The sequence below is a fragment of the Entelurus aequoreus genome, linkage group LG21, assembly GCF_033978785.1.
Source record: "Entelurus aequoreus isolate RoL-2023_Sb linkage group LG21, RoL_Eaeq_v1.1, whole genome shotgun sequence".
Taxonomy (NCBI): Eukaryota; Metazoa; Chordata; class Actinopteri; order Syngnathiformes; family Syngnathidae; genus Entelurus; species Entelurus aequoreus.
In genome coordinates this window covers 32,329,367-32,356,356 of record NC_084751.1, presented here as the reverse complement: position 1 = coordinate 32,356,356, position 26,990 = coordinate 32,329,367, and the positions used below count along the sequence as shown (strand labels likewise).

The 26,990-nt window shown below is 38.1% G+C and overlaps 1 protein-coding gene across 1 annotated transcript; it reads right to left on the bottom strand.

Annotated features, from left to right (window-relative positions):
* Positions 1-663: 663 nt before the first annotated feature.
* Positions 664-24,862, bottom strand: tpm2 (tropomyosin 2 (beta)). The gene is made up of 9 exons (XM_062031515.1): positions 24,623-24,862; positions 11,818-11,943; positions 8,185-8,318; positions 5,792-5,909; positions 4,970-5,040; positions 3,673-3,748; positions 3,213-3,275; positions 1,304-1,373; positions 664-986 (listed from the first exon to the last, which is right to left on the bottom strand). Exons 1-9 carry the CDS (start codon positions 24,734-24,736, stop codon positions 904-906), a joined length of 855 nt encoding a protein of 284 aa, XP_061887499.1. The 5' UTR covers positions 24,737-24,862; the 3' UTR covers positions 664-903.
* Positions 24,863-26,990: the final 2,128 nt, after the last annotated feature.

Below are 26,990 nucleotides of genomic sequence, written 5' to 3'. Positions count from 1 at the left end.
AATAATTGACATTTAACGATACTCTTACAAATTTTTATTTTTTTTACTTGAGTCATAATACTCTAAAAAGCAGTGGTTCTCGATTATTTTTAGCCACGCCCCCCCACAGGTAGAAGAAAACATTTCGTGCCCCACCCCACACTCTCCGTCAAAACTATAAATAGTATAATTTGTCTATAAAATTGTTGTAAGTACACTTCTGCATAACATTGTATCCTTAACAAAAAAACAAAAAAATAAAATAAATATAGATAAACTTACAACAAAGAATAGCTTTATCAACATTGCTCTTTAGTCTTTAACAGAAACGATTTAAAGTGCATTAATTTCCCTGAAATGCATCACACAGTGGAGCCCGCCACACTATTTGAGAAGAACTGCTCTAAAGTAACAGTACTCTTACTGAGAACAATTTTTACCCAGCTCTGAGTATAAATATCTTATTTTGTTCAGATTGGTCAATAAAACAGATGATTTACACAATAAATAACATTTCTCGGGTGTGTAAACATGTCAATGTTGTTCAGTGGTGCGTACATCTACCAAAAGTTTGACAAGGACAAACATGGCATAGGGTTCATGAGATTAAGAACGTAGCAGTTCTGTCAGATGCAAACAGAAAGCTGAAGAAGAGTGAAAGAGTGGAGGGACACAATAGTATTGAAATAGATTTATTCCAATGCAGCGAGGGAAGCGTAGTGGAAACATTTCAACAGTAGAAATGACAAGTGCAAGCTCAGCAAAACACATTGCACTGAAAGCAAGTCTACTGCCGGAGTCAGCACTGTGCTGAAGGTGATCTGAATATGATTCTTTTATCTGATAAAAGGTTGGTAGATGATCATTCCACTGTGGAATGAAAAAGAACAGCAACAGGCAAGCAAGGAAAGGAAGTGTGAGCTTCTACAGGGTAGTCATGTCATTGAGAGCCAGGTCTAGCTCCTCACTGAGAGCCTTGCCTTTAAGCTTCTGAGCATACACTTCATCTGCAGGACAACACGCACAAAGACACAGGTGGCCCGAGTACACACACACACACACACACACACACACAGAGAGAGAGAGAGAGAGAGAGAGGGAGAGAAAAGAGATAGGAAACTTAGCAAAAAATAAAGGAAGAGAAATAATTGAAGCACAGTTTAATCAAACAAGTAACTACCAAATTATCAGAAAATATCATACTTTATCGTGAAAGAATAATTTTTTGTATAGACACATGGCTAAGGTACTGTCGTCATGTATCAATGTGGATGTGGGCTTCTCTACAGCATTATGAATGCACAGGTAAGAAATGAATGAATACCTTCCAGGTCGTCAATTGTCTTCTCCAGCTTGGCCACAGACCGCTCTGCAAACTCTGCTCGGGTCTCAGCCTGAAACAATTATCAAAACATCAAACAACGGTTCGTAATAATTTGTCAAACATGCACTGTGCAGATAAATGTTTTCCGAATTATCCAAACAGTTCCTTCATCAACCAAGGGTTATTTGAATTACCCCTACAATAATTAATTATTTCCATCTATCCATTTTCTACCGCTTGTCCCTCTCGGGGTCGCTGGGGGTGCTGGAGCCTATCCCAGCTGCACTCAGGCGGAAGGCAGGGTACACCCTGGACAAGTCGCCCACTCATCGCAGAGCCAACACAGGTAGACAACATTCACACTCAAATTAGCACATTAGGGGTCAATTTAGTGTTTATCCTACAAAAATATCTTTAAACTTGTCAGAACATTTTTCTTCTAGCAGGACCAAAGACAGTACCGGAATCTAAATTATTTTCCACAGTATAAAGATAATACATCATACATCTTTAATTATTATTACATTCATTTTGTATTGTATTTCATTTACACAGCACCAGAATTTTACATTCAGGTTCAAATTAGGGATGGGCGATATGTGTCAGGATTTTGCTGCAGCTTTGGCGGCGTGACCCCAAGATGCAGCAGGCAAGAGGCAGATATTGAGGACGATAATGTTATTTAATAGACCAAAAGGAACACACTCACAAGGGAGTGGGCAAAAAAAAGCAAAAGAAGGAAAGTGCCACTAACAGGGGACAAGACACGGGACTTCTTCTGTTAATATTAGCAATAAGCATACGAGGAGCAGAGAGAGCTATGACATGCAACGATGACAACAACAAAAATGAAGGCAGCGGCGTACTAAATAGGTAACTGATTGGCAAACGGGCTCAGGTGTGTCCCGGTTGCCAATCAATGACAGGTGTAAGGAGCCAGTATTGAGGACAGACAGAGGAAGTGAAACTACCAAGATAAGAGTACTGGACAGGAACTAAAATCCACACAAACGGGAAAAAACAATACAAGTCCGAAACAGTCCGAAACAGTCACAAGGGTGGCTATAGATAAATGTGGCCGAGAATCAATATTGCAATATAGATTTCAGCCTCCAGTAATAATGATATATATATAACAATATATCATTTGACATATAAACGATAAAATAACCATTTCAAAATGGGTTGCAAAGGCTCCTAATTTGGCTGCTGACTTATGTATAGTGCGTCATTTCCAATTGTATTATTTTGTTAAAACTATTATTATTCTGCTTAATAATTCACTGTTAATATTTGGTTACTTTCTGTTTTAACGTGGTTCTATCTACACTTCTGTGAAAATGTAATAAACATGTATTCTTCTGTTGCTTGGATACTTTTGGGCAGTATCACTAACTAGTTAGAGTCCAAAGTAGTGACAGGGGCCAATGCTGATACTGATGCTTAAAATTTTCAATTGACTAATTAAATTTTTTTATCACAATCATAATCATACTACAACACAGGATGACCTAACAATATTAATCAAACATGTAAATCATTTCCTTATTCCCTTGTATTACATACAACATTGTGACTATGATAAAGTCAATAGTGCAAAATAACTCAACATAAGCAAAAACACATATCATCTTATTTTTCCCCTAAAGTCCTCCTGTGTCTAGGCCTGGGACTTACTGTATTTCCTAAACAATAACGAAAATCGACCATATACTGATACTATACTTTGTATCGCAACTGTCAATATTTGTATCAATCCGCCCACACATTTACATTCAAGAGGTCTAATTTAGCCGTTAGCATGGCTTATTGTATCCTCATCGTAGCTCATAATTACATTCATTCACTTGGGAGAATGGGGCCTTTTGTGAATAGCAATATAGTCAATGATACTGTAGATATATCTCACCTCTTTAAGTTTGTCGGTCAGAACTTTAATTTCTTCTTCATATTTGTCCTCCTTTTGTGAGTACTGAAAGAAAAAGGATTATCAACTATTAAACATCAAAAGCAAAATAATCAACAGAGCTTAGCACATGTAGTAATTATAAATACCAATACAAACATATAAAGTGAATGCATGTTTTCCACAGTCTTCATGTGTTTGCTCTCGTTGTTTGCTTTATCTTTGTATTTTTATTGTTGACTTTAGGGAAATATGACTTGATGATTTCTAGGATAATATTAAGAACATGAAGCTGAGATGAAGCTGTTATGTTTATTTTTGTTTCAATAAACCATACTAAGGTCTGCACTAAAACTCATGTGGAAACAGACACTTTGTGGAATATAGCTCCTTAAGCAGTTTTGTATGATACAAAAATATATCAAAGGGTTTGTACAATTGAGCTGAAGCACTTCTTCTGTACCTTTTCAGATTGAGCCTCCAATGACTTCAAGTTGTTGGTGACATTTTTCAACTCTTCCTCAAGATCACCTGATTTACTGAGCAGTCAGAAAGGAAACAAGCAGGGGGACAGGAAAGGACAACATAGTCACGTGACCACTCAACAGCGTGATCATCATTGTCATCAGAAGGAAAGACCCCATCACACTTGCAAAGTAAGGTTGAGGAGGAAGGAAGCAAAACTGGTGATGACATGTGTCTCACAAAAAGAAAGACATGTCATCATGTGTGAAGGTTAGATGGAGATAGGTAAACGAGGGTTGTTTCAGGAGCAAAAGGCAACAAGTCAGAATGAGACCATGGTACAAGGGGCAGAGTAAATACCTCTTCCTCTCCGCACATCATGGCTTTCACATTCTGGTCCAATAACCCGAGCTCCTCTTCCAGTTCCCTTACTCGTCTGCAGGGGTTAGTCCATTGCAAGGGGTTTCAGGGTTAGGGGCAGTGAAAAATATTCCATACAGGTGGTTGGCGATGGTTGGTTATTGTTCATGATTGACGGTGTTTAATGGTTGATGTTGACGGTTGATGATGATTCATGATGGTTGGTGTTGGTTGGTGATGGTTGATGATGGTTGGTAATAGTTGGGGATGGTTGATGATGGTTGATGATGGTTGGTGATGGTTGATGATAGTTGGTAAAGGTTGATGGTTAGTGATGGTTGATTATGGTTGGTGGTTGGTGATGGTAGATGACGGTTGATGATAGTTTACAGTTGGTGATGGTTGATGGTTGGTGATGGTTGATTATAGATGGTAAAAGTTGATGGTTAGTGATGGTCGATGATAGTTGATGGTTGTTGATGGTCGATGGTGGGTTACGGTTGATGATAGTCGATGATGGTTGATGATGGTTGATGATAGTTGGTCATGGTTAATGAAGGTTTGTGGTTATGTATGGTGGTTGATGATCATTGATCGTGGTAGATAATGGTTGGTGGTTGTTGAGGATGGTTGATGATGGTGGATGGTGGATGGTGATGGTGTTTCCAGGCATTACAGAAGAGCACAAAACAAACATTTGGGTTTGCATGTCATTAATGAGTGTGTTACCTCTTGCAGTAAGTGTGCAACAAAACAGGCACTGACGCAGTTGATTTAATGATTGTCAATGAGTCATGAAACAAAAGTGCAATTGAATACTTCTAAATATAACTGGGTTCTGCAGCTTAAAGTTGTTACAAGCTATCAGTAGTCGCATGCAGTCATGGTCTTTACTAGGCCAACATGAATAATGTACCACATAAGTGTTGACTTACGCCTCAGCCACCTCAGCACGTTCCTCTGAACGCTCCAGATCGCCCTCAAGAATGACCAGTTTACGTGCAACCTGCGGACATTCAACATGACTCACTAATAAATACACAGCATGTACATTCTTGTATAACAAGTACCCACAAGCCAGCCTGCACTAAAAAAAAAACACCCTAGAGGAAAATGACTATGTTCGAAGTTTATGTTTAGAAAATTACAATTAAGTAAAAGTCTAAGAGTAGCTGCTATCTGTTAATATTTTAAAAACATGTGTCTTCAAGACATCTATTTTAGAGGTATGGACTGTAAACATAATCCCATTTTAAAATGATTATACAAAATTGTAGTATTTTACACAAGTTTTGTTAAAGTTAGGATCAAGCGTTCCCAAAAGACCATTAGTTACACTTGACAAAAGTCTTTACTAAGTCCTTGCTAACAAAATTCCAAGACAAGCATACTCTGTTCTTTTCTCATCATTGTTTGAAAAATAATAACTGAATAAACAACTTAATAGTTGCAAAGTTAATGCACTTTTGATTCACAGTCCACATTTTCCTTTTCACCGTTAGCAGGACTTCTTTGCTTTTGCAATAAAAGTTAACCCACTAAGCAGCATATCAGTATTTTCACAATTTCATTGGCTGTTCAATGTGTCAATCATCATTGTTTAGGTAGTATGGTGTTGCTAATGCATCCATGCCAACAGAATGTACGATCAATAATCTGTGGAAAATATGTACATCTGTTTTATGCACATGAAATCTTAGCTATATAAAGTCAAGACAACAAAATACTAAGAAGGATGTGACATGCGATTATTTCACCTCTTCATATTTGCGGTCAGCCTCTTCAGCAATATGTTTGGCTTCTTTTAGCTGCATCTCTTGAAGCTCCATTTTCTCCCCATCTTTCCCTGCCCTGTTCTCGATGACCTTCATTCCTCTGAATATTAAGAGGACAAAAATAATTAGTTGTTTCTTTGTTCAATGCTGTGCTTTTAGGCTCGTTCACAATTTCTCAGATCCTGCTGCTGCCCAGCCTTGTGTGATAGTGACCATCCTACTGCATGAAAACCGTCCACTCTTTTCCCCCATTACAGTGATTGTGGAAGAAAGCATAACTAAGAATATCCGCTTTTTCAACACCACTGCTTGGTGCCATCTCAGGGTTATTGACCAGCCTTCCATCTTCGATAACTAATTGTATATGTTGGATTTAATGAGAACGAAGGATGCCAATCAGCAAAGCCCTCTTCAGTCTGCTGGAAAAGGTAAATCCCTTACCATATTATTACATTATTTCATAAAACTTCTGTAGTGTAGAATTATTGTATTGCTTTTCAAACAATATTTTTGTACCTCAAAGTTTTGTTTTTTTTAAATAAGAAGGAACAATCTTTATTGTCATTGCACAAGTACAACACAATTTAATTTTCAGCACAAACCCGTTCGAACAGAACAGGAATCCTGATGGTTTGCAACGTACTGCGCCCCATACAATGCATGTTACATGCTAAAATTAGGGTGTTTTGGGGTAGCAAAGCACTGATTAAAATTATTTAAATGTGTTTAAATTAGCGGGAATAATTTGAGATACAAGTGTTTGGAGTTATGAGCTCCGCTATTGAACCAATTGAGCTTGTAAGTTAAGGCAGTGGTCCCAAATCACCGGTCCGTGATGCATTTGCTACCCGGCCGCAGAGAAACATTAAATAATTTATAAACGACTGCATTTTCTCCGACTTTACTTTCTCCTGTCCCACTAGACACACCAATAAGCTTGTTTATAGGGTTAGCCCCAACCCTAACCCTAACCCCAATAAAACTCCTCATAGGAAGTTGCCATTTGTTATATTTGTTTTAACTTTGTGACATGATACAATGCACATCAATGAACAGATAAAATATAAATATGACAGATTGTAGTCATTGCAAAGAAACAAGCCCCAGGCTCCCAATAATTCAGCGTTATAGTGAGTTGTATTTTTCATGCACTTATTTTTGCTGTATTTATCTGGCACAAGTAGAAAGCCGGTCCCTGAAAATGATTTGCCTACAATAATTCGGTCCGTGGTGCAAAACAGGTTGGGGACCACTGAGTTAAGGTACTACTGTATATTGTATAGATCAGGGGTCGGCAACCTTTACCACTCAAAGAGCCATTTTGGAAAGTTTCACAAATGAAAGAAAACAATGGGAGCCACAAAAATTTTTTGATAATTTAAAATGAAAAACACCGCATACAAAGCTTAAATTGCTTTGCGCTATGTTAACCATGCTTAAATTGCAAGGCATACTTGTTCAACAGCCACACAGCTTACACTGACGGTAGCCGTACAAAAACAACTTTAACACTGTTACGTTACAAATATGCGCCACACTTTGAACCCACACCAAAAAGGAATGACAAACACATTTCTGGAGAACATCTGCACTGTAACACAACATAAACACAAAACAACAAATACCCACAATCCCATGCAGCCCTAACTCTTCCGCTCAACCGACGCACGGAGAGGGGGGGGGTTGATGTGTGGGGGGGTTTGGTGGTAGCGGGGGTGTATAATGTAGACTGGAAGAGTTAGGGCTGCATGGGATTCTGGGTATTTGTTGTGTTGTGTTACGGTGCGGATGTTCTCCAGAAATGTGTTTGTCATTCTTTTTTGGTGTGGGTTCACAGTGTGGCGCATATTTGTAACGTAACAGTGTTAAAGTTGTTTTATAAGGCCACCGTCAGTGTAAGCTGTGTGGCTGTTGAGCAAGTATGCCTTGCTGTCGCCTACGTGTGCAAGTAGAAGCAACATATAACATGTGGCCGGGCTGGCACGCTGTTTGTAAATGCTATAGAGGACAATTAATGCAGTGCCATTAGGGCACGCCCTTGATTAAGTAATTAGAGTGAAAATAGGATAATATTTGCCCTGGGAGATTTCTAGGAGAGGCAGTCTCCTGGGAAAATCGGGGGGGGGGGGGTCGTTAAGTATACTGGGAAAACCGGGAGGGTCGGCAAGTATGCAGCTGAGCCGCATCAGAGTGGTCAAAGAGCCGCATGCGGCTCCGGAGCCGCTGGTTGCCGACCCCTGGTATAGATAATTGATGGACTGGTTTCAGTGTAGATTATAGTGGTACAGTATGTCAAAATACTGTTGTTGTAATGAATACATCAGCACTTTCAAGTTTATAGAAGGTGTTGAAGAAATGATGAATAAGCATTTTACCTCTCACTCTCATCAGCTGCTTTCTCAGCCTCCTCCAGCTTCTGTAAAGCAGTAGCCAGTCTCTCCTGAGCTCGGTCCAACTCCTCTTCCACCAGCTGGATGCGCCTGTTCAGAGATGCCACCTCAGCCTCAGCCTGCCGGGACACACAAATACAGTATTTGACTGTGTATAAGCAGGGGCGGATCTAACTGATGTTTTCTGAAAAGACCCCAATCTGGATTTAATTTAGAAGTTTATTTGTTCAGAAGCATGACAAATCAACCACAGCTGACTTGGTGCAATAATAACAACTCAGATCATCAATATGCAGTAATAATATTTTACATGTAATAATTACATTATAAATAAAATCAGTGTTAATTTCCATGGAGCTCAGAAAACAGGAATGGTGTTAAGAAAAATGTGTGTCTCTTTATGAAATCTAACAAAAATGGATTTTCAAGTTGCAAATCCCAAAAAATATTTGCGAACAAAAAAAGTTTTGGTTGCAAATCTTTTTGTTGTGGGCAGGGGCTACTTCCGCTCTCAACACACGTGGTTCAATGGTGTCGCCATGGAAGGCTACCTCTTTAAGAGCGCCAGCAATGCTTTTAAGACGTGGAACAGGCGGTTGTTTTCCATACATAACAACCAGAAGGGTGGCTTATTCTGACCAATTAAAAAGGCTTCTAACATATTGTTCAGAGGAGGACCCCCTCACAAGATTGAAGTTGAGTCATACCCAAAAAAAAAAGCCTGGCAATCAAGAAAACAATTTGTGAGCAAAGAATATTTACAAATTTAAAATAAAAATAAAAATACATAATAGATATCAAAACCCCAAAAATCTTTGAAAACAAAAAAAATTTTTTTCTTGGAATATATGTATATCAATACAAAAGACACACATTTCTCTCTGTGTATTGTGTTTTAAGTGAACTGTTGCATGAAATAAAACCATCTATTACTGGTTCTGTACTGTTGAATAAGAATAATGCTTAATCCAAATGGTAAAAAAGTCATATACCAGAAACTAATATATATTTTGGTGAAGCCGCAAATGACTTCACGAAGTATACATAGTGTATACAGGGAGTATACATCGTAGATATACAGTATTCCATATAGTATATAAATTGTGTATGAACAGTATAAATAGTGTATATACAGAATTCAATACAGTATACAGTACACAGCGTATATAGCATGTACATAGTGTATAAACATTGTCCATGGTGTATACAGTAATACTGTAGTGTATACACAATGTAAGTAGTTTATATACAGTATTCAATATGGTATACATCGCGTATATAGAGTATACATCGCGTATATAGAGTATACATCGTGTATATGCAGTATTCAATACAATATACATAGCGTATATTGAGTATACATAGTGTAACACTGTCCAGGGTGTATACAGTATTATGTACTCAATATAGGTAGTGTATATACAGTATTCAATACTGTATACATAGTGTATGTAGACAGTGTATATACAGTACAGCAGGGGTGTCCAAAGTGCGGCCCGGGGGCCATTTGCGGCCCGCAGCTAATTGTTTACCGGCCACACATTCTGGAAATGCTATTGCAAAAATAAAAAATAAACATTACAAAAAGTGGAATGAGGTGAAATCTAACTAGAAAAAGTTGCAATGTTGACACAAAGCTGCCATGCAGGCTGCTTTTTTTCTTTTGTCTATCTTTATTTGTCTTTTTTTTGCCATTGCTTAAAAAAAAAAAATCAATGTTATAATGAATTATTGACCTATTCAAGGCTCCAATTATTTCAAATATTTCACTTTAAAATGTTTTATGTGGAAAATATTGCATATATTGTGTGGTTGCCATACAAAAACATATATATATATATATATATATATATATATATATATATATATATATATATATATATATATATATATATATATATATATATATATATATATATATATATATATATATATATATATATATATATGTATATATATATATATATATATATATATATATATATATATAGATAGATAGATAGATATATACATTTTAAATGCTAATAAAAGCCACATACATTTAAAATATCAAAGTCAAAACCACGTAACTAGCACTTTAGAAGTATTTTGAGATGTATATTAAAAGTTTTATATTAGTTTGACACGTAGTGTGAAAGATGCTGGAACTTCCGGTCTCTGTGGCGACATAATAGTTATTGATTGTTGTACTATTTATTGAGAATGAAGTAGTTAGTATTATTACCGCCCGTCTGTCCTGGTTGTCAATGTCCGCCTGTCGAAGCAGCATATCGGCCCGGTCTTCTGCCTCATAAGCGGCTTGTTGCAACATTAATATTTTCCTTCTAACTGCATCAACGGACGTCAAAGTCGCCATTCTGTGTGATGCTGCGAGCTAGCTGCTACTTAGCCGCCGCTATGTTGTCACCCTTTTGGTTCCCACGGTAACGGCGTTACGTCAGACGTAATGCACCTTCCTTTATCCCTAATCTATAAAACGATCGATATCGACGATTTCAAATGAATTAACCTATCAATAATCCCATTATTTAAAATTTTACAATTTCCCTTATTTCACCAAAACACTGATATTGCTTATCAACAAATAATTTGTTTCATTTAGTTAGGGAAAACTGATATCATTTGTCAATAACTCATTCATTTTTACTTACCAAAAACAATGATATAACTGATCAATAATTCATTAATTTTTATTTTAAAAAAAAATCACTTATCATTTATCAACAATTAATGTATATTTTTTTTACTTAAACAATGATATACATTATTAATACTTTATTTATTTTATTTCACCAAAACACTAATATAATTTATCAACAATGTATTCATTTCATTCATATATATATATATATATATATATATATATATATATATATATATATATATATATATATATATATATATATATATATATATATATATATATATATATATATATATATATATATATATATATATTTATTTATTTTAAATATGCATTTATTTATTTTTAATTTTATTTATTTATTCATTTATTTATTTTTGTTTAGGTTTTTTTTTTAAATGTTTATTTATTTATTTATATATATATAAAAATAAGTACACCAATTTTTTTTCCAGATGAATATTTTTACTCTGGTACTTTTATCTAAATTCTTAATTTAAATCTTTTTTTTATTTAAAAAATTAAAATGAAAAAAAAAAGATTTGAATTGGAAAAAAACAAACAGAAGGTCAAGTATCAAATTATACGAAAGTGAAAATAAAAACTATTTCCACAATGTTACATTTTTCAAGTACACAACTTGTGGCCCTAATTTAACTCCATATAATTACTTATGAAAGATTAGGACAGTATTGATCAAGCACTTAGGAACTACTAGGACGGTATTCTTCAGGTACTTATGATGTAGTCTAGAATAGATGCCATTAGGCTGAAAAGTGTTGATGTCAGCAGAAGCTGATACTGCATGAGGCTTTTAAGAAGAGTTAAGCTGCAGCTGTGGGGGTCGCAGCTTAACACTGGAACAGATCATTTGATATTAAAGAGCTTTGAAATGTCAAGTGGCTTTATGGATGATGCATGATTCAATATGCAAAGTACTTTTCTTGTAACTTGTAACGTGTAAGTTGACTCACATCTGTTGCCTTCTTCTCCGCCTGCTCCAGCTTCTCCTGGGCGTCCTTCAACGACTCCGAGTATTTGTCCAGCTCATCCTCCACTCCTTTCAGCTTCTTCTGCAGACCCTGCAGCTCTTCTTCCAGCTACACAACGTGACACGTGTTAGGTTAAATTGAAATATGCACACTCAAAGTACTCTGTTACTTTATCTAACATCGATTACTGCAGTGATGTATGCTGTTCAAGGAAAACTGTTCACAAAAACAAGAAAGCGTGCACATACAAACATACACAGATCAGGATTTGTGCTTATCCTGGATGTGTTTGTGGATTATGTAGGATGTATTGCCATGGTAACTCATGCATTGGAGCTCACTTGTTGTGTTTTATTGTTTTCCTGCCTTCCTTTTTATTTTGTACCTGCATTTTCCCTGTTGTGCTTTTTTTTTCAGTTCACTCTTCCTCAGCGAGGGGCGGACCTTGAGGCACACCTGCTGCTAATGGACTATTTTTATTTATTCCAATGCACACTCATCTGTGCGCTCTGCTGAGCGCACCGCCAAGAGCGCACCTGCACAGCTGCAATCAATCAGCACTCAACGCACCTGTCGCTAATGGGAAGACCTGCCTTCTCAAACCAGTGCAAACCTGCATCCTGGGCCAGAACGTAGTCATCTGTTCCAGTACAGCAAGCCGAAAATCTAGCTCTACGCACTCATGCTCTCTCTGTGTTTTCTCCCCCCGTCGTGATCAATTGTCTTGTGTTCCTCCTTGTCGCCTCTCTGCAGCCTACCTTCGTTTCCACGTAACGAGCTGCTTGTCTCGTCTCCCCGTGTTCCCTCTGGTTCCCCAGGGACCTTTACCTGGAGCCACAACACTTCCTGTCTGCTCAAGGCACATTAGATTTAGATTTAGATTTAGATTTAGATTTATTGGTCCCCTTTGAGGAAATTCATTTTCACTGCCGTACATTTGAACAATAGACATTACACATCACGAAACAAAAATAACAAAAAGACATCATACATGACCAACACACATTTACAGGCTTGTCAGACAGGTCAGCCGGGCCTACTGTTAAGAGCGGCTATAGCTGCAGGGATAAGGCTTACATTAGCATATCTAACATGCTGGACTAGGTAGCTCCATCCTAAGGAGTTTTAGCAGATGTGTGGCAGAGAGCACCCTGAGCACCAGTACAACGGTGTGGCACAGCATCTGCACGGCTGAAGGTGGTATGGAGCAGCCTTCCCTCCACAGACATCTTCATCGGCAGATGCAGAAAGAAAGCTCTCTGCATGACCAGAGATCCTGCACACCCTTTCTTCAACCCCCTCCCCTCAGTAGGAGACTGCAAAGCATCCGGAGTAGGACCACCAGACCGAGGAACTGCTTTGTGCACACTGTGCTGAACTGGGCTTTTTATCTTGTTTGGTTTTCTGTCATTGTTTTTACCTTCGATGTTCGCAACACGATCGTATTTCTATTTTTCTATTTATTTTATTCTACTTATAATCTATTCCTATTAACCTACTCCATTTATATCCTATTCTATCGACATTATTATGTTCATACTGTTGTTTTTGTGGTACTTTATTGGGCTAAATCCGGGACCTCAATTTTGTGCCATCTAATGTGTCTGGTGTGTGCTGGTATGACAATATGGTTTCTTGAATCCTTGACAATTGAATTGCTTCAATAAGGGGTCAAATATTACAAGTCAACTGTTCTGTTATTTTGGTACCGGTACCAGTATCAGCATTTTTTCGATACTTTTCGGTACTTTTCTAAATAAAGGGGAACACAAAAAATTGCATTATTGGCTTTATTTTTAACAAACAATCTTAGGGTACATTAAACATATGTTTCTTATTGCAAGTTTGTCCTTAAATAAAATAGTGAACGTACAAGACAACTTGTCTTTTAGTAGTAAGTAAACAAACAAAAGCTCCTAATTTAGTCTGCTGACGTATGCAGTAACATATTGGTGTCATTCTATTATTTTGTGAACATTATTAAGGACAAGTGCTAGAAAATGAATTATTAATCTACTTGTTCATTTACTGTTAATATCTGCTTACTTTCTCTTTTAACATGTTCTATCTACACTTCTGTTAAAATGTAATAATCACTTATTCTTCTGTTGTTTGGATACTTTACATTAGTTTTGGATGATACCACAAATTTGGGTATCAATCCGATACCAAGTAGTTACAGGATCATACATTGGTCATATTCAAAATCCTCATGTGTCCGGGGACATATTTCCTGAGTTTATAAACATAATATACATTTTTTTAAAATGAAAGAAGATGTTGTGATGCCAAAAAATATCGACGTAATCATAGTAGTATCGACTAGATACTCTCCTGTACTTGGTATCATTACAGTGGATGTCAGGTGTAGATCCACCAATGGCGTTTGTTTACATTTTGACACCGGTGAGCTACGGGGAGTGGTAAAACATGTTTAGCTATTCCTCGTCCTGCAGGGATGATACTTGTAAGAAACGTACTTTATTTGTTGCCATGGAGGCGAGGATTAGTGATTTAGAAGTAGCTAAAACACTGCGGGTATAGTACCGAATATGATTCATTAGTATCGCGGTACTATACTAATACCGGTATACCGTACAACCCTACAGTATATATTCAATACATTCATGGATAGCAAATATCACTATCAGGCTTGTAGCCTTAAAATGGCTAAGAAAAATCCGGACGTAAAACAAATGCTAATAATAAATGTAAATTTTAATATTAGGCCAATATTGTCAATGAATATGTTTTTTTTACATACACTATCGTTCAAAAGTTTGGGGTCACATTGAAATGTCCTTATTTTTGAAGGAAAAGCACTGTACTTTTCAATGAAGATAACTTTAAACTAGTCTTAACTTTAAAGAAATACACTCTATACATTGCTAATGTGGTAAATGACTATTCTAGCTGCAAATGTCTGGTTTTTGGTGCAATATCTACATAGGTGCATAGAGGCCCATTTCCAGCAACTATCACTCCAGTGTTCTAATGGTACAATGTGTTTGCTCATTGGCTCAGAAGGCTAATTGATGATTAGAAAACCCTTGTGCAATCATGTTCACACATCCGAAAACAGTTTAGCTCGTTACAGAAGCTACAAAACTGACCTTCCTTTGAGCAGATTGAGTTTCTGGAGCATCACATTTGTGGGGTCAATTAAACGCTCAAAATGGCCAGAAAAAGAGAACTTTCATCTGAAACTCGACAGTCTATTCTTGTTCTTAGAAATGAAGGCTATTCCACAAAATTGTTTGGGTGACCCCAAACTTTTGAACGGTAGTGTAAATGTTTGACATTTTAACTTAAGTCAGGGGTCGGCAACCCAAAATGTAGAACGAGCCATATTGGACCAAAAACACAAAAAAAAAAATCTGTCTGGAGCCTCGAACAAACAAAAGCCTTGTATAAGTGTTACAATGAAGGCAACACATGATGTAAGTGTCTATATTATAAAATTCCACTGTGTAAGATGGGAAGCGACATGAAGGCGTCGGTTTCTTCGATGTATTGTAATCCACAGAAAGATATTGTCTTTACCCGAGATCTACAAAGCGGAGAGGAAGCCGGACCTGCCCAAGCTCCAGGGACCTTTTCTTTTAACTGTTTTACGACCTTTTCTTTGAACTGTTTTGTGACCGAGGGCACCGGCTGTTTACGACCCCCCTCCCTTAGAAACAGCTGTTGCCATGTAATCAGGGAAAGTCCTAGTAAAAGAGGAGGCGTACAATCTTTCGTCAGAGCATGGTGGAACACTGTACAATGGTACAGGTGTACGCGCTCTCCTCATTGAGCCAAATTGAATTCTGTCTCTGTTCGATTCCTTGCTTCTTTGTCTGTTTAATAGATGTCATCAGTGTTGGAACCTGACAACATAACTCCTGGCATAGAATGGCCTAAGGTACAGATGTGTGTGTCTAAGATAAAGAAAACGGCAGGCTGTCTTCTTCTAATGGGTTTATTACAATCTTTGCAAGTTGGGTAACGTTTGCTGTGGTCTGGAACAACATGACACACGACTATCAGAAATGCAGTCAATATTACATATCATAATGTGTCAATATAAATTAAATACACAGAGGACATAAATAAACGCGGCATAATGATGCAAAATGTACATATAGCTAGTCTAGATAGCACGTTAGCATCGATTAGCCTGATTAGCACTACACACAAGTCAATAACTTCAACAAAGCTCACTCAACTTTGTGCATTCATGCACAGCATAAAAACTTTGGTGGACAAAATGAGACAAAGAAGGAGTGACCTAAAACAAGTTTTTCTGTGGCAGCGTCGGAGAAAGTTGTACTTGTAATCGAACTACGGCGAGTTCAAAGACCGCTGAAATTAGGACAAAACGCCAAATACGCTCATCAGTAAAGCATGTTTAACATAAACAATGGGATTTTTAACAGTTAGGAAGGTTTGGGTCATGAGTTTGTCCTTCTAAAGAAACCATATTAAAACAAAAATTTGTTTGCATTTTTTGAAAAAACTCCAGGGAGCCACGAGGTCGCATGCTGACCCCCAACTTAAGTAGGAAAACATGACAAATGCTTATTGCATTGTTGTCTCGACAGGACAAATGTCACAGTGTCCGTGTCCATGTAAGGCGTGTCCGTCATAAATAGACTCGGACATGATGATCCTCCCATAAGCCCAAAATCACGGTGATAAAACACCGGGACAATGTTTGACTCCCAAATAGACATAGCGTCATGGACATTGTGTGGACATTAGAATGGCTCCCTGGGGGAAATTGTTGAATTGTTTCTATTTGTAGCTGTGTAGTACACAGACCAAATACACACCGCATACTAGAAGTACACCATGAAGGACATGGAAACTATTTGATTGGTTATGAGCTTGGTGAGGTATAATAACATTTCCTCCGTACGACAGAGCGTTCCTCAAGCCATATATCATATGAAGTTATCATTCATTCATAATAAAGTCAATGATTGGTTATTGAAAGAATATCAATAAGACAGACTTTAAATAACTCTGTGATCAGGATTTTATGCCGCCGATTCCGATATAGTTTATCCATGAATGAGATCGGCCGATACCGATCACATGTACTGTATGAGCTGTACGTTCTATGGTGAGTGCTAGTTACAGCGTAACAATGTCAACACAATATTTAAGCTACTTCTGTGTTATATTTTATTACATGCAATTTTTTTAGCAAAATAAAGTCAATATTACACTGTAACCAAACAAAAACTGTCAGAATAATTGTATCTAAGTTATCACAAAATTTTGTGTTTCAAGGAGGACAAAAGCTGTCTTTGATCTTACCAATCAAAAGGCTTGTAAAACTCCACTGTGTAGGATGGGAATCAACATTAAGGTGTTCTGTTTCTTTCATGTGTTGTAATCAACTTAAAGATATTGTCTTGACCCGAGATCTACAAAGCGAAGAGGAAACAGGACCTGACTCCCCTACAGGGACCTCTTCTTTGAACTGTTTTACGACCTTTTCTGTGAACTGCTTACGACCTTTTCTTTGAACTGTTCTGTAACCAAAGGCGATGGCTGTTTACGACCCCGGTCCCTTAGAAACAGCTGTTGCCATGTAATCAGGGTAAGTCCAAATAAAAGAGAAGGCGTACAATCTTTCACCAGAGCGTGATGGAGACTGTACAAGAGTACAGCCCAGACGCGCTCCCCTCAAATGAGCCAAATTTAATTCTGTCTCAGTTTAATTCCTTGCTTCTTGTCTTGTTTAATAGATGTCATCAGTGTTTGAACCTGACAAAAACTACTACATACTTCTCATTTTAATTCTGCTGTCTCCTCCGAGGTTTCTCATTGGGCCCATTGGGTTGAGATTTTCTTGCCCTGATGTGGGATCTGATGGATGTCGCTTGTGCAGCCCTTTGTGATTAAGGGCTATATAAGTAAACTTTGATTGATTGATTGATTTTTGCCCTCAAAAAGAGAATTATTTCCTAAATTTGTAAACATTAACAAAAACAACAACAAAAAACAATTATGAAAAACAAGTAAGACGTATGAAGATTAAAAAAATAAAATAAAATAAAAAATGTATAAAAAAGATAAAAATAAAATAAATATAGGTTAAATATATAATAAAATAAATATAACTAAATAAAATATTGCATAACTAATAAGATAAAAAGTAAAATACTAATATCGATCATGTACTGATACCACCCTTGGTATCGACACCACCAATTTTTGGATCAAACGGCCCACCTCTTATGTGTCTTGTACTGACTGTGACAATTGTTGTTGTTATATTATCCTCTCTCTAACTTTTATTAATCTATTTGTTAATTTACTGTTAATAAATTCTTACTTACTGCTGTAACGCGGTTCCATCTACACTTCTTAAACTTTAACTAAGTACTTACAGTGCATCCGGAAAGTATTCACAGCGCTTTGCAAAATTCCAAAACTAAATACATATATTTTTGTCCCCAAAATTCTACACACAATACCCCATAATGACAATGTGAAAAATCTTTTTTTTTTTTAGAATTTTTTACAAATGTATTCAAAATAAAAAACTAAGAAGACACATGTACAAAAGTATTCACAGCCTTGGCCATGAAACTCAAAAGTGCGCTCAGGTGCATCTTGTTTCCATCGATAATCATTGAGATGTTCCTACAGCTTAATTGAAGTCCACCTGTGGTAAATTCAGTCGGTTTGACATGATTTGGAAAGGCACACACCTGTATATATAGAAGGTCCCACGCTTGATGGTGTGGCAGAGCACAGACCAAGAATGAAGTCGAAGGAATTGTCTGCAAACCTCAGAGACAGGATTGTCTCAATACACATATCTGGGTAAGGGTACCTAAAAATATTTACTGCCTTGAAGGTCCCAATGAGCACAGTGGCCTCAATCATCCGTAAATGGAGGAAGTTTGGAACCACCAGAACTCTTCCCAGAGCTGGACGGCCATCGAAAAACTGAGTGATCGGGGTAGAAGGATCCTAGTCTGGAAGGTGAACAAAAACTCGATGGTCACTCGGTCAGAGCTACAGCATTCCTCTGTGGAGAGAGGAGAACCTTCCAGAAGGACAACCATCTCTGCAGCAATCCACCAATCAGGTCTGTATAGTATGGTGGCCAGACGGAAGCCAAAAAGTTTGCCAAAATGCATCTGAAAGACTCTCAGACCATGAGAAACAAAATTGTCTGGTCTGATGAGACAAAAATTGAACTCTTTGGCATTAATGCCAAGCATCATGTTTGGAAGAAACCAGGCACCGCTTATCACCAGGCCAATACCATCCCTACAGTGAAGCATGGTGGTGGAAGCATCATGCTGTGGGGGTGTTTTTCAGTCGAACTGGAACTGGGAAACTAGTCAGGATAGAGGGACAGATAAATGCAGCAATGTACAAAGACATCCTGGATGAAAACCTGCTCCAGAGTACTCTTGAACTCGGACTGGGGTGACGGTTCCTCTTACAGCAGGACAACGACCTTAACCACACAGCTAAGGTATCAAAGGAATGGCTTCCGGAAAACTCTGTAAATGTCCTTGAGTGGCCCAGCCAGAACCCAGACTTAAATCCGATTTAACATCTCTGGAACTGAGCTGAAAATAGCTGACGCCTCCCATCCAATCTGATAGAGCTTGCGAGGTACTGCAAAGAGGAATGGGCGAAACTGCCAAAAGTTAGGTCTGCCAATTTGTGGCATGGTTTAAAAAAATACTTGAGGCTGTAGTTGCTGCCAAAGGTGCATCAACAAAGTATTGAGAAAAGGCTGTGAATACTTATGTACAGATGGATTGTTAGTTTTGTATTTTTAATACATTTGCAAAAGTAAAAATGAACACATTGTCATTATGGGGCTTTCTGTGTAGAATTTTGAGAACAAAAATGAATTTATTCCGGATACTCTGTATTTCTTTGTGTTGTTTCAAGCTATCTTAACTATTAGCATGTCTGCTCCTGGTTTGCTCTCGGTGTGTAACATGTTAAGCATCGTCCTTTGCTGATAATTGTACTTGACACATAATTACCTGCCAGTTTTTCAGGTATAGGACTAAAAATAAAAACAATATCAGCCAAAGGGCATCAGCGTTTCAAATCAGCATTGATAGGCATTAATCGGCAATGGCGATGACATACTTTTTCATGAAAATCGGCAACTATTGATTGGTGGCCAATCAAATGACACATCCCCACCATACAGTATATCCATCTATATATTTTCTTCCGTTTAGGAGGACAAGCCCAGTCCTTCTGGTCTCCAGCCATTTCTTCCAGATCCACCAGGGGGACAAGGAGCCATTCCTAGGCGGGCTGTGAGACACAATCCCTTCATCGTGCACTAGGTCTACCCGGGGCCCTCACTTTGGCTGGGGATGCCCGAAACACCTCACCAGGGAGGCATCCAGGGGGAATCCAGACTAGATGTCAGATTCTTTTCAACCGGCTCCTACTTGACTCTGAGCTCCCACTAGAGGGCAGAGCTCCTCACACTGTCTCTTAGGGTGAGTCCAGACACCCGACAGAGGAAACACCCGCTTGTATCTGCAATCTTGCTCTTTCTGTCTTTACTCAAAGCTTGTGACCATGAATAAGGGCAGGAAAGTAGATCGACTGGTAAACCAAGAGCCCAGTGCTCTCTTCACCACGACAGTTTTAGAAAAGCAATAAGCGGTAGAAAATGGATGGATGGATAGATCGAATTACTGCAGATGCTGTGCCTATTTGCCTCCCCTCACTCGTGAGCAAGATCCCAAAATACCTAAACTCTTCCACCTGGGGCAAGACTGCCATCATTACTCGAAGGTATGGTTGCCGATTGAGAACCATAGCCTCAGATTAAAAGGTGCGGGTCTCATCCTGAAGATTCATACTGTAAACCGACCAAGTAAACCCTAGAGATCACAGACTTGATGAGGCTCAGGACCACATCATCTGCAAATACAAAGACAAAATCCTGAATTCCCCAAACTAGTCATCATCACCGCCTTGGTTTGCGTCAAGAAAGTACGTCAATAAAGGTTTTGAACAGAACATTTGACAAAGGCCAGCTCTGGTGGAGGCCAGTGCCATGGTCCACAGCTTTTTCCAAGCCCACAAATTGCATGTGAATCGGTTGGGAAAACTCCAGTGCACTCTTCAGTACCCTTGCCGGAGTGTAGAGCTGGTACAATGTTCTGCCACCAGAACAAAAACCACATTGTACCTCCTGTAACTGAGCTTGGACTAACAGTTGTACTCTTCTCTCCAGCACTCTGGAATGGACTTCCTCAAAAACACTGAGGAGTGCCATCCCTCTGTAGTAGGACGCACCCTCCGGGCACCGTTCTTGGAAAGACGGACAACAACCCCGGTCTACCAGAGTAACTTTTCCCGACTTCCACGCAATGAGACAATAAGACCATCTTACAACATCCACAGCCAAAGGAAGTGGATCTTTACCACTGAGGACTTTTTTGATTCCCTCCACAACCTCAGCTGTGGTGATGAACATTGGGTTTGGACTCTGCTTCCTCTTTGGACAGTGTCCTTTCACTGCCTGATTATGTGTTCCTACATTGATGACCACAGTGATATATGACGTAGATTGTAATATTCTTTACATTCGTGTTGATGAAAGACGCTAAATCAATCATCGCAGCTCAGCAGTTAAACATAGACAAATAGTCAACAATACATTTGTAACCTTTCTTACATTCAGTGTAAAATAAAAACAAGATATAATAAATATAGAGACGATGGATAACAGGCGTTTTAACTGAATTTTTGCAAATCCATCATAGTTTTATATGGACGTGGGCCTGCAGGCAAACAAACAAAGTAATCGTCTCGATTACTGTAACGTGGTATTTTCGGGCCTCCCTATGGCTAGCATTAAAAGATTACAGTTGGTACAAAATGCGGTTGCTAGACTTTTGACAAGAACAAGAATGTTTGATCACTGTCTTAACTGCACTGGCTTCCTGTGCACTTAAGATGCGACTTTAGGTTGTACTACTTACGTATAAAATACTACACGGTCTAGCTCCATCCCATCTTGCTGATTGTATGGTACCATATGTCCCGGCAAGAAATCTGCGTTCTAAGAACTCCGGCTTATTAGTGATTCCCAGAGCCCAAAAAAAGTCTGCGGACTTTAGAGCGTTTTCTATTCGGGCTCCAGTACTCTGGAATGCCCTCCGGGTAACAGTTAGAGATGCTACCTCAGTAGAAGCATTTAAGTCCGCTAGCTGTTCAAAGTCGGGACCCGGGGTGGACCACTCATCTGTGCATCAGTTGGGGACGTCTCTGCGCTGCTGACTTGTCTCCACTCAAGATGATCCCCTGCTGGCCCAACTATGGACTGGACTCTCACACTATTAACTAGATCCACTCGACGTCCATTGCACCGGTCGCCCAGGGAGGGTCCCCACATCTGCGGTCCCTTCCAAGGTTTCTCATTGTATCCCATTGGGTTGAGTTTTTGATTGCCCTGATGTGGGATATGAGCCGAGGATGTCGTTGTGGCTTGTGCAGCCCTTTGAGACACTTGTGGTTAAGGGCTATATAAATACACTTCGATTGATCGATTGATTGATTGATTGATTGATTGATAGATAAAGAAGAAGACAGGGTACTGTATTACGATTTAAGTCAAAGTTATGCAGGATCTCTTCTTTAGTTCCGTGTTAACCACAACAAGCATTGAAGATGTGAATATGCAATATCATGAAGCTGTATGGAAACATTATTGGCAGGATATTAATGCACTGGAGCTGCTTGGGAGCAGGACAGGTTTGGGGATGCAAGATTATAGCCAACAACAGCACCTGCCCTTTGATCAAAAAGAGGTCAGGGCTGATGAAATCCCCGCCCACTGACCAATCACTCATGTCTAAAAATTACATCATTGTTCGTTAGACAATCCTGTGGAGATCCGTGATATCTAATCAAGTTATAAAGTGATAAAGTTGTTATCCAGCTTTGTTATAATTCATATTCACATCTTTAATGTTTGTCGTGGTTAAGACGGAAAACAATGAAGAGATCATGGATAACTTTAACCTAAATCGTAGCGCAGACTTTTATGTCTTTTATGTTTGTTTACCCGCAAGCCCGAGTTCACGTGTGAATATTTTCAGGTAAACTCGGCGTATTAAATGGATGCGCAAAAATTCAATTTAGACCAGGGGTGTCAAACATAGGGTCAGCGGGCTGGTTTTATCCGGCCTGTGGGATTAGTTTGCTAATTCTAAAAATGAGCCAAAATTTTTGAATGAAAGAAACTGCTGTTCTAAATGTGTCCACTAGATGTCGCAATAGCAAATCTTTGGATCTATGTAGATTTACATATGTAAAAAAAAACAAAAAACACATGATGTTAGTACACCAGTCAAGGAAAACTAGCAAACTACATAAATAACATCCTGTAATAATAATAATAATAATATATTTTATTTGTAAAAAAAACACTTTACATTGAGTAAACAACCTCAAAGTGCTACAGTGTATTAAAAAACATAAAAATAAAAAGATAATTTAAAAAAATAAAAATAAAAACTACAACAGCCTAATAGCTAGAACTAGTATGCATATATCTAAAAAAAGGCTTTTTTAAAAAGAAGGGTTTTTAAGCCTTTTTTAAAAGCATCCACAGTCTATGGTACCCTCAGGTGGTCAGGGAGAGCGTTCCACAGACTGTAATTTGATTTTGACAAATAAAGATAGAATACTGTTAACCACAACATGTAAGTGTAAAATTAACCCAACAACATTATGATTTGTACATTTTCAGAATTTGCTTGTTCTATTTTTAAACAAAGAAAACAATCTGAAGTTGTCTTTATTTTTAAGTTATCGTGCCGTGATTTTACCAGTCCGGCCCACTTGGGAGTAAATTTTTCTCCATGTGGCCGCCGATCTAAAATGAGTTTGACACCCCCTGGTTTAGACGCTTGTTATTCATTGTCTTCATATTTGATTTGATTAAAAATATATATATATGAAATAAGATTAACAAAACATTCATTTTTTTGTTTTACTTTTAAAAACAAAAAAATTGCGCTGGTTTTAAACGAAAAAGCGAGTGAACGAATGATCTTTCTAAACCAACGTCATCTATTCTAAAACACAAATAATTCCAATTATATTCCTGATAACCCATAAAGTACATAGACTAATAAATGTTGTTTTGATTTTTTCTACAGTTAAATCATATATAATAAGTAGCACACGATTTAAATAGTACATTTGTCATTTTTCATATGAAGTTGTTTACTTTTGCAATTTAGTTTCAAATATTCTTGATATATAATACTTTTTTAACATACATAAACTTTTTTCATATGTTTTATTTTCTATTTGTTCCTATTTACCTTTGTAATGTTGTGATGTATTTCATGTTTATTGCTTTTTTTCCCCACTAAAAAATAGCGCTTTGGACACCACTGGACTAATCAATTCATGCATTCATTCCACTTAGTTTAGTGCAATAATCAGTTGATGAAGTGAAATTAGTTAGTTAATTGCAGTACTTAGTCAATACAATGTATGTAGTTATTGTATTACAGTACTTTGTTAATTAATTGAATGTAGTTATTGCATTGCAGTACTTTGTTACTTAAATTAATGTAGTTATTGTATTGCAGTACTTTGTTACTTAAATTAATGTAGTTATTGAATTGCAGTACTTTGTTACTTAAATTAATGTAGTTATTGAATTGCATTACTTTGTCAATACAGATAGTGTATACTTAACAAAATGCAAGTAGTTAGTGTATTGCAGTACTTCAAGAAGTACATGGAGATGAGATGAAGTGTGTGTGACCTGTTTGCATTTGTCTTCTGCTCCTTTCTTGTCGCCCTCAGCTTGCTCTGCTCGGTCGATGGCGTTCTCCTTATCCAGCTTCAGCATCTGCATCTTCTTCTTGATGGCCTCCATCTTGCCTTGATGAGTGAGTGGTTGGAGCAGAGAAAGAGCAGCACGGCAGGTCGGGACAAAAAAGCAACTGACTGAGCCTCCGCACTCGCTGCTTCTTCCTTGTGGATCCTGTCTGTATTTAGACTCTCACACATGCTCATTCCATCCCTGTCACGCTGCTGGGGAGGGGGTGCTGGGGGTCATCACTGCTCACACTTTGATTTTCATCCATCCATCCATTTCCCACCGCATGTCCCTATCGGGGTCGCGGGGGTGCTGGAGCCTATCCCAGCTGCACTCGGGCGGAAGGCGGGGTACACCTTGGACACGTGGCCTCCTCATCACAGGGCCAACACAGATAGACAACATTATTATATACATACTGTACTCTTATACACTTTTATACTTATATATGCACTCTGTATATACATACAGTATATATACGGTCAGGTTCAAACACTGATGACATCTATTAAACAAGACAAGAAGCAAGGAATTAAACAGAGACAGAATTAAATTTGGCTCAATGAGGAGAAACACGTAGACACCCTTGTACAGTGTCATCCCACGCTCCCGACGAAAGATTGTACGCCTCCTCTTTTATTTGGACTTTCCCTGATTACAGGGGAGGGGGTCATAAACAGCCATCGCCTGTGATTACAAACAGTTCAAAGAAAAGGTCGTAAAACAGTTCACAGAAGAGGTCCCTGAAGGGGAGTCGGGTCCTGCTTCCTCTTCGCTTTGTAGATCTCGGGTCAAGACAATATCTTTCTGTTGATTACAATACATGAAAGAAACAGAACACCTTCATGTTGCTTCCCATCCTACACTGGAGTTTTACAAGCCTTCTTCTTGGTAGGTTCAAAGACAGCTTTTGTCTTCTCACCGGGAACTCATTGAAATACAAAGTTTTGTGATAACTTAGATACAATTATTCTAACATATACCTGTACATTACATATATAGTATACTGCTGTATATGTACAGTATATATATATATATATATATATATATATATATATATATATATATATATATATATATATATATATATATACATATATAGTGTATATATAGTTTTATGTATACATACTGTCTGATAAATAATACCACAATATTATTAAGTCAGTGCAATACGGAAATTTGTATATTGCTTCCTCCCTTCCTTCAATCCTCCCTCTCATATTTTTCAGGAACTTCAGAAAACCATTGTAAGTGCAAGTTAAAACTCTACTATGCAAAGCGAAAGCCATTTATCAACAACACCCAGAAACGCCGCCGGCTTCGCTGGGCCCAAGCTCATCTAAGATGGACTGATGCAAGGTAGAAAAGTGTTCTTTGGTCTGACGAGTCCATATTTCAAATTGTTTTTGGAAACTGTGGATGTCGTGTCCTCCGGAACAAAGAGGAAAAGAACCATCCGGATTGTTCTAGGCGCAAAGGTCAAAAGCCATCATCTGTGATGGTATGGGGGTGTATTAGTGGCCAAGGCATGGGTAACTTACACATCTGTGAAGGCACCATTAATGCTGAAAGGTACATACAGGTTTTGGAGCAACATATGTTGTCATCCAAGCAACGTTATCATGAACGCCCCTGCTTATTTCAGCAATACAATGCCAAGCCATGTGTTAAAAAAGCATGGCGTCATAGTAAAAGAGTGCAGGTACTAGACTGACCAGACCTGTCTCCCATTGAAAATACATACACTTGTAAAGAACATAATGTCATGGCTGTCTTGAGTTTCCAATCATTTCTACAACTCTTATTTTTTTTTGTGATAGAGTGATTGGAGCACATACTTGTTGGTCACAAAAAACATTCATGAAGTTTGGTTTTTTAATGAATTTATTATGGGTCTACTGAAAATGTGACTAAATCTGCTGGGTCAAAAGTATACATACAGCAATGTTAATATTTGGTTACATGTCCCTTGGCAAGTTTCACTGCAATAAGGCGCTTTTGGTAGCCATCCACAAGCTTCTGGCAAGCTTCTGTTTGAATTTTTGACCACTCCTCTTGACAAAATTGGTGCAATTCAGCTAAATTTGTTGGTTTTCTGACATGGACTTGTTTCTTCAGCATTGTTCACACGTTTAAGTCAGGACATTCGAAGGCCATTCTAAAACCTTAATTCTAGCCTGATTTAGCCATTCCTTTACCACTTTTGACGTGTGTTTGGGGTCATTGTCCTGTTGGAACACCCAACTGCGCCCAAGACCCAACCTCCGGGCTGATGATTTTAGGTTGTCCTGTAGAAATTGGAGGTAATCCT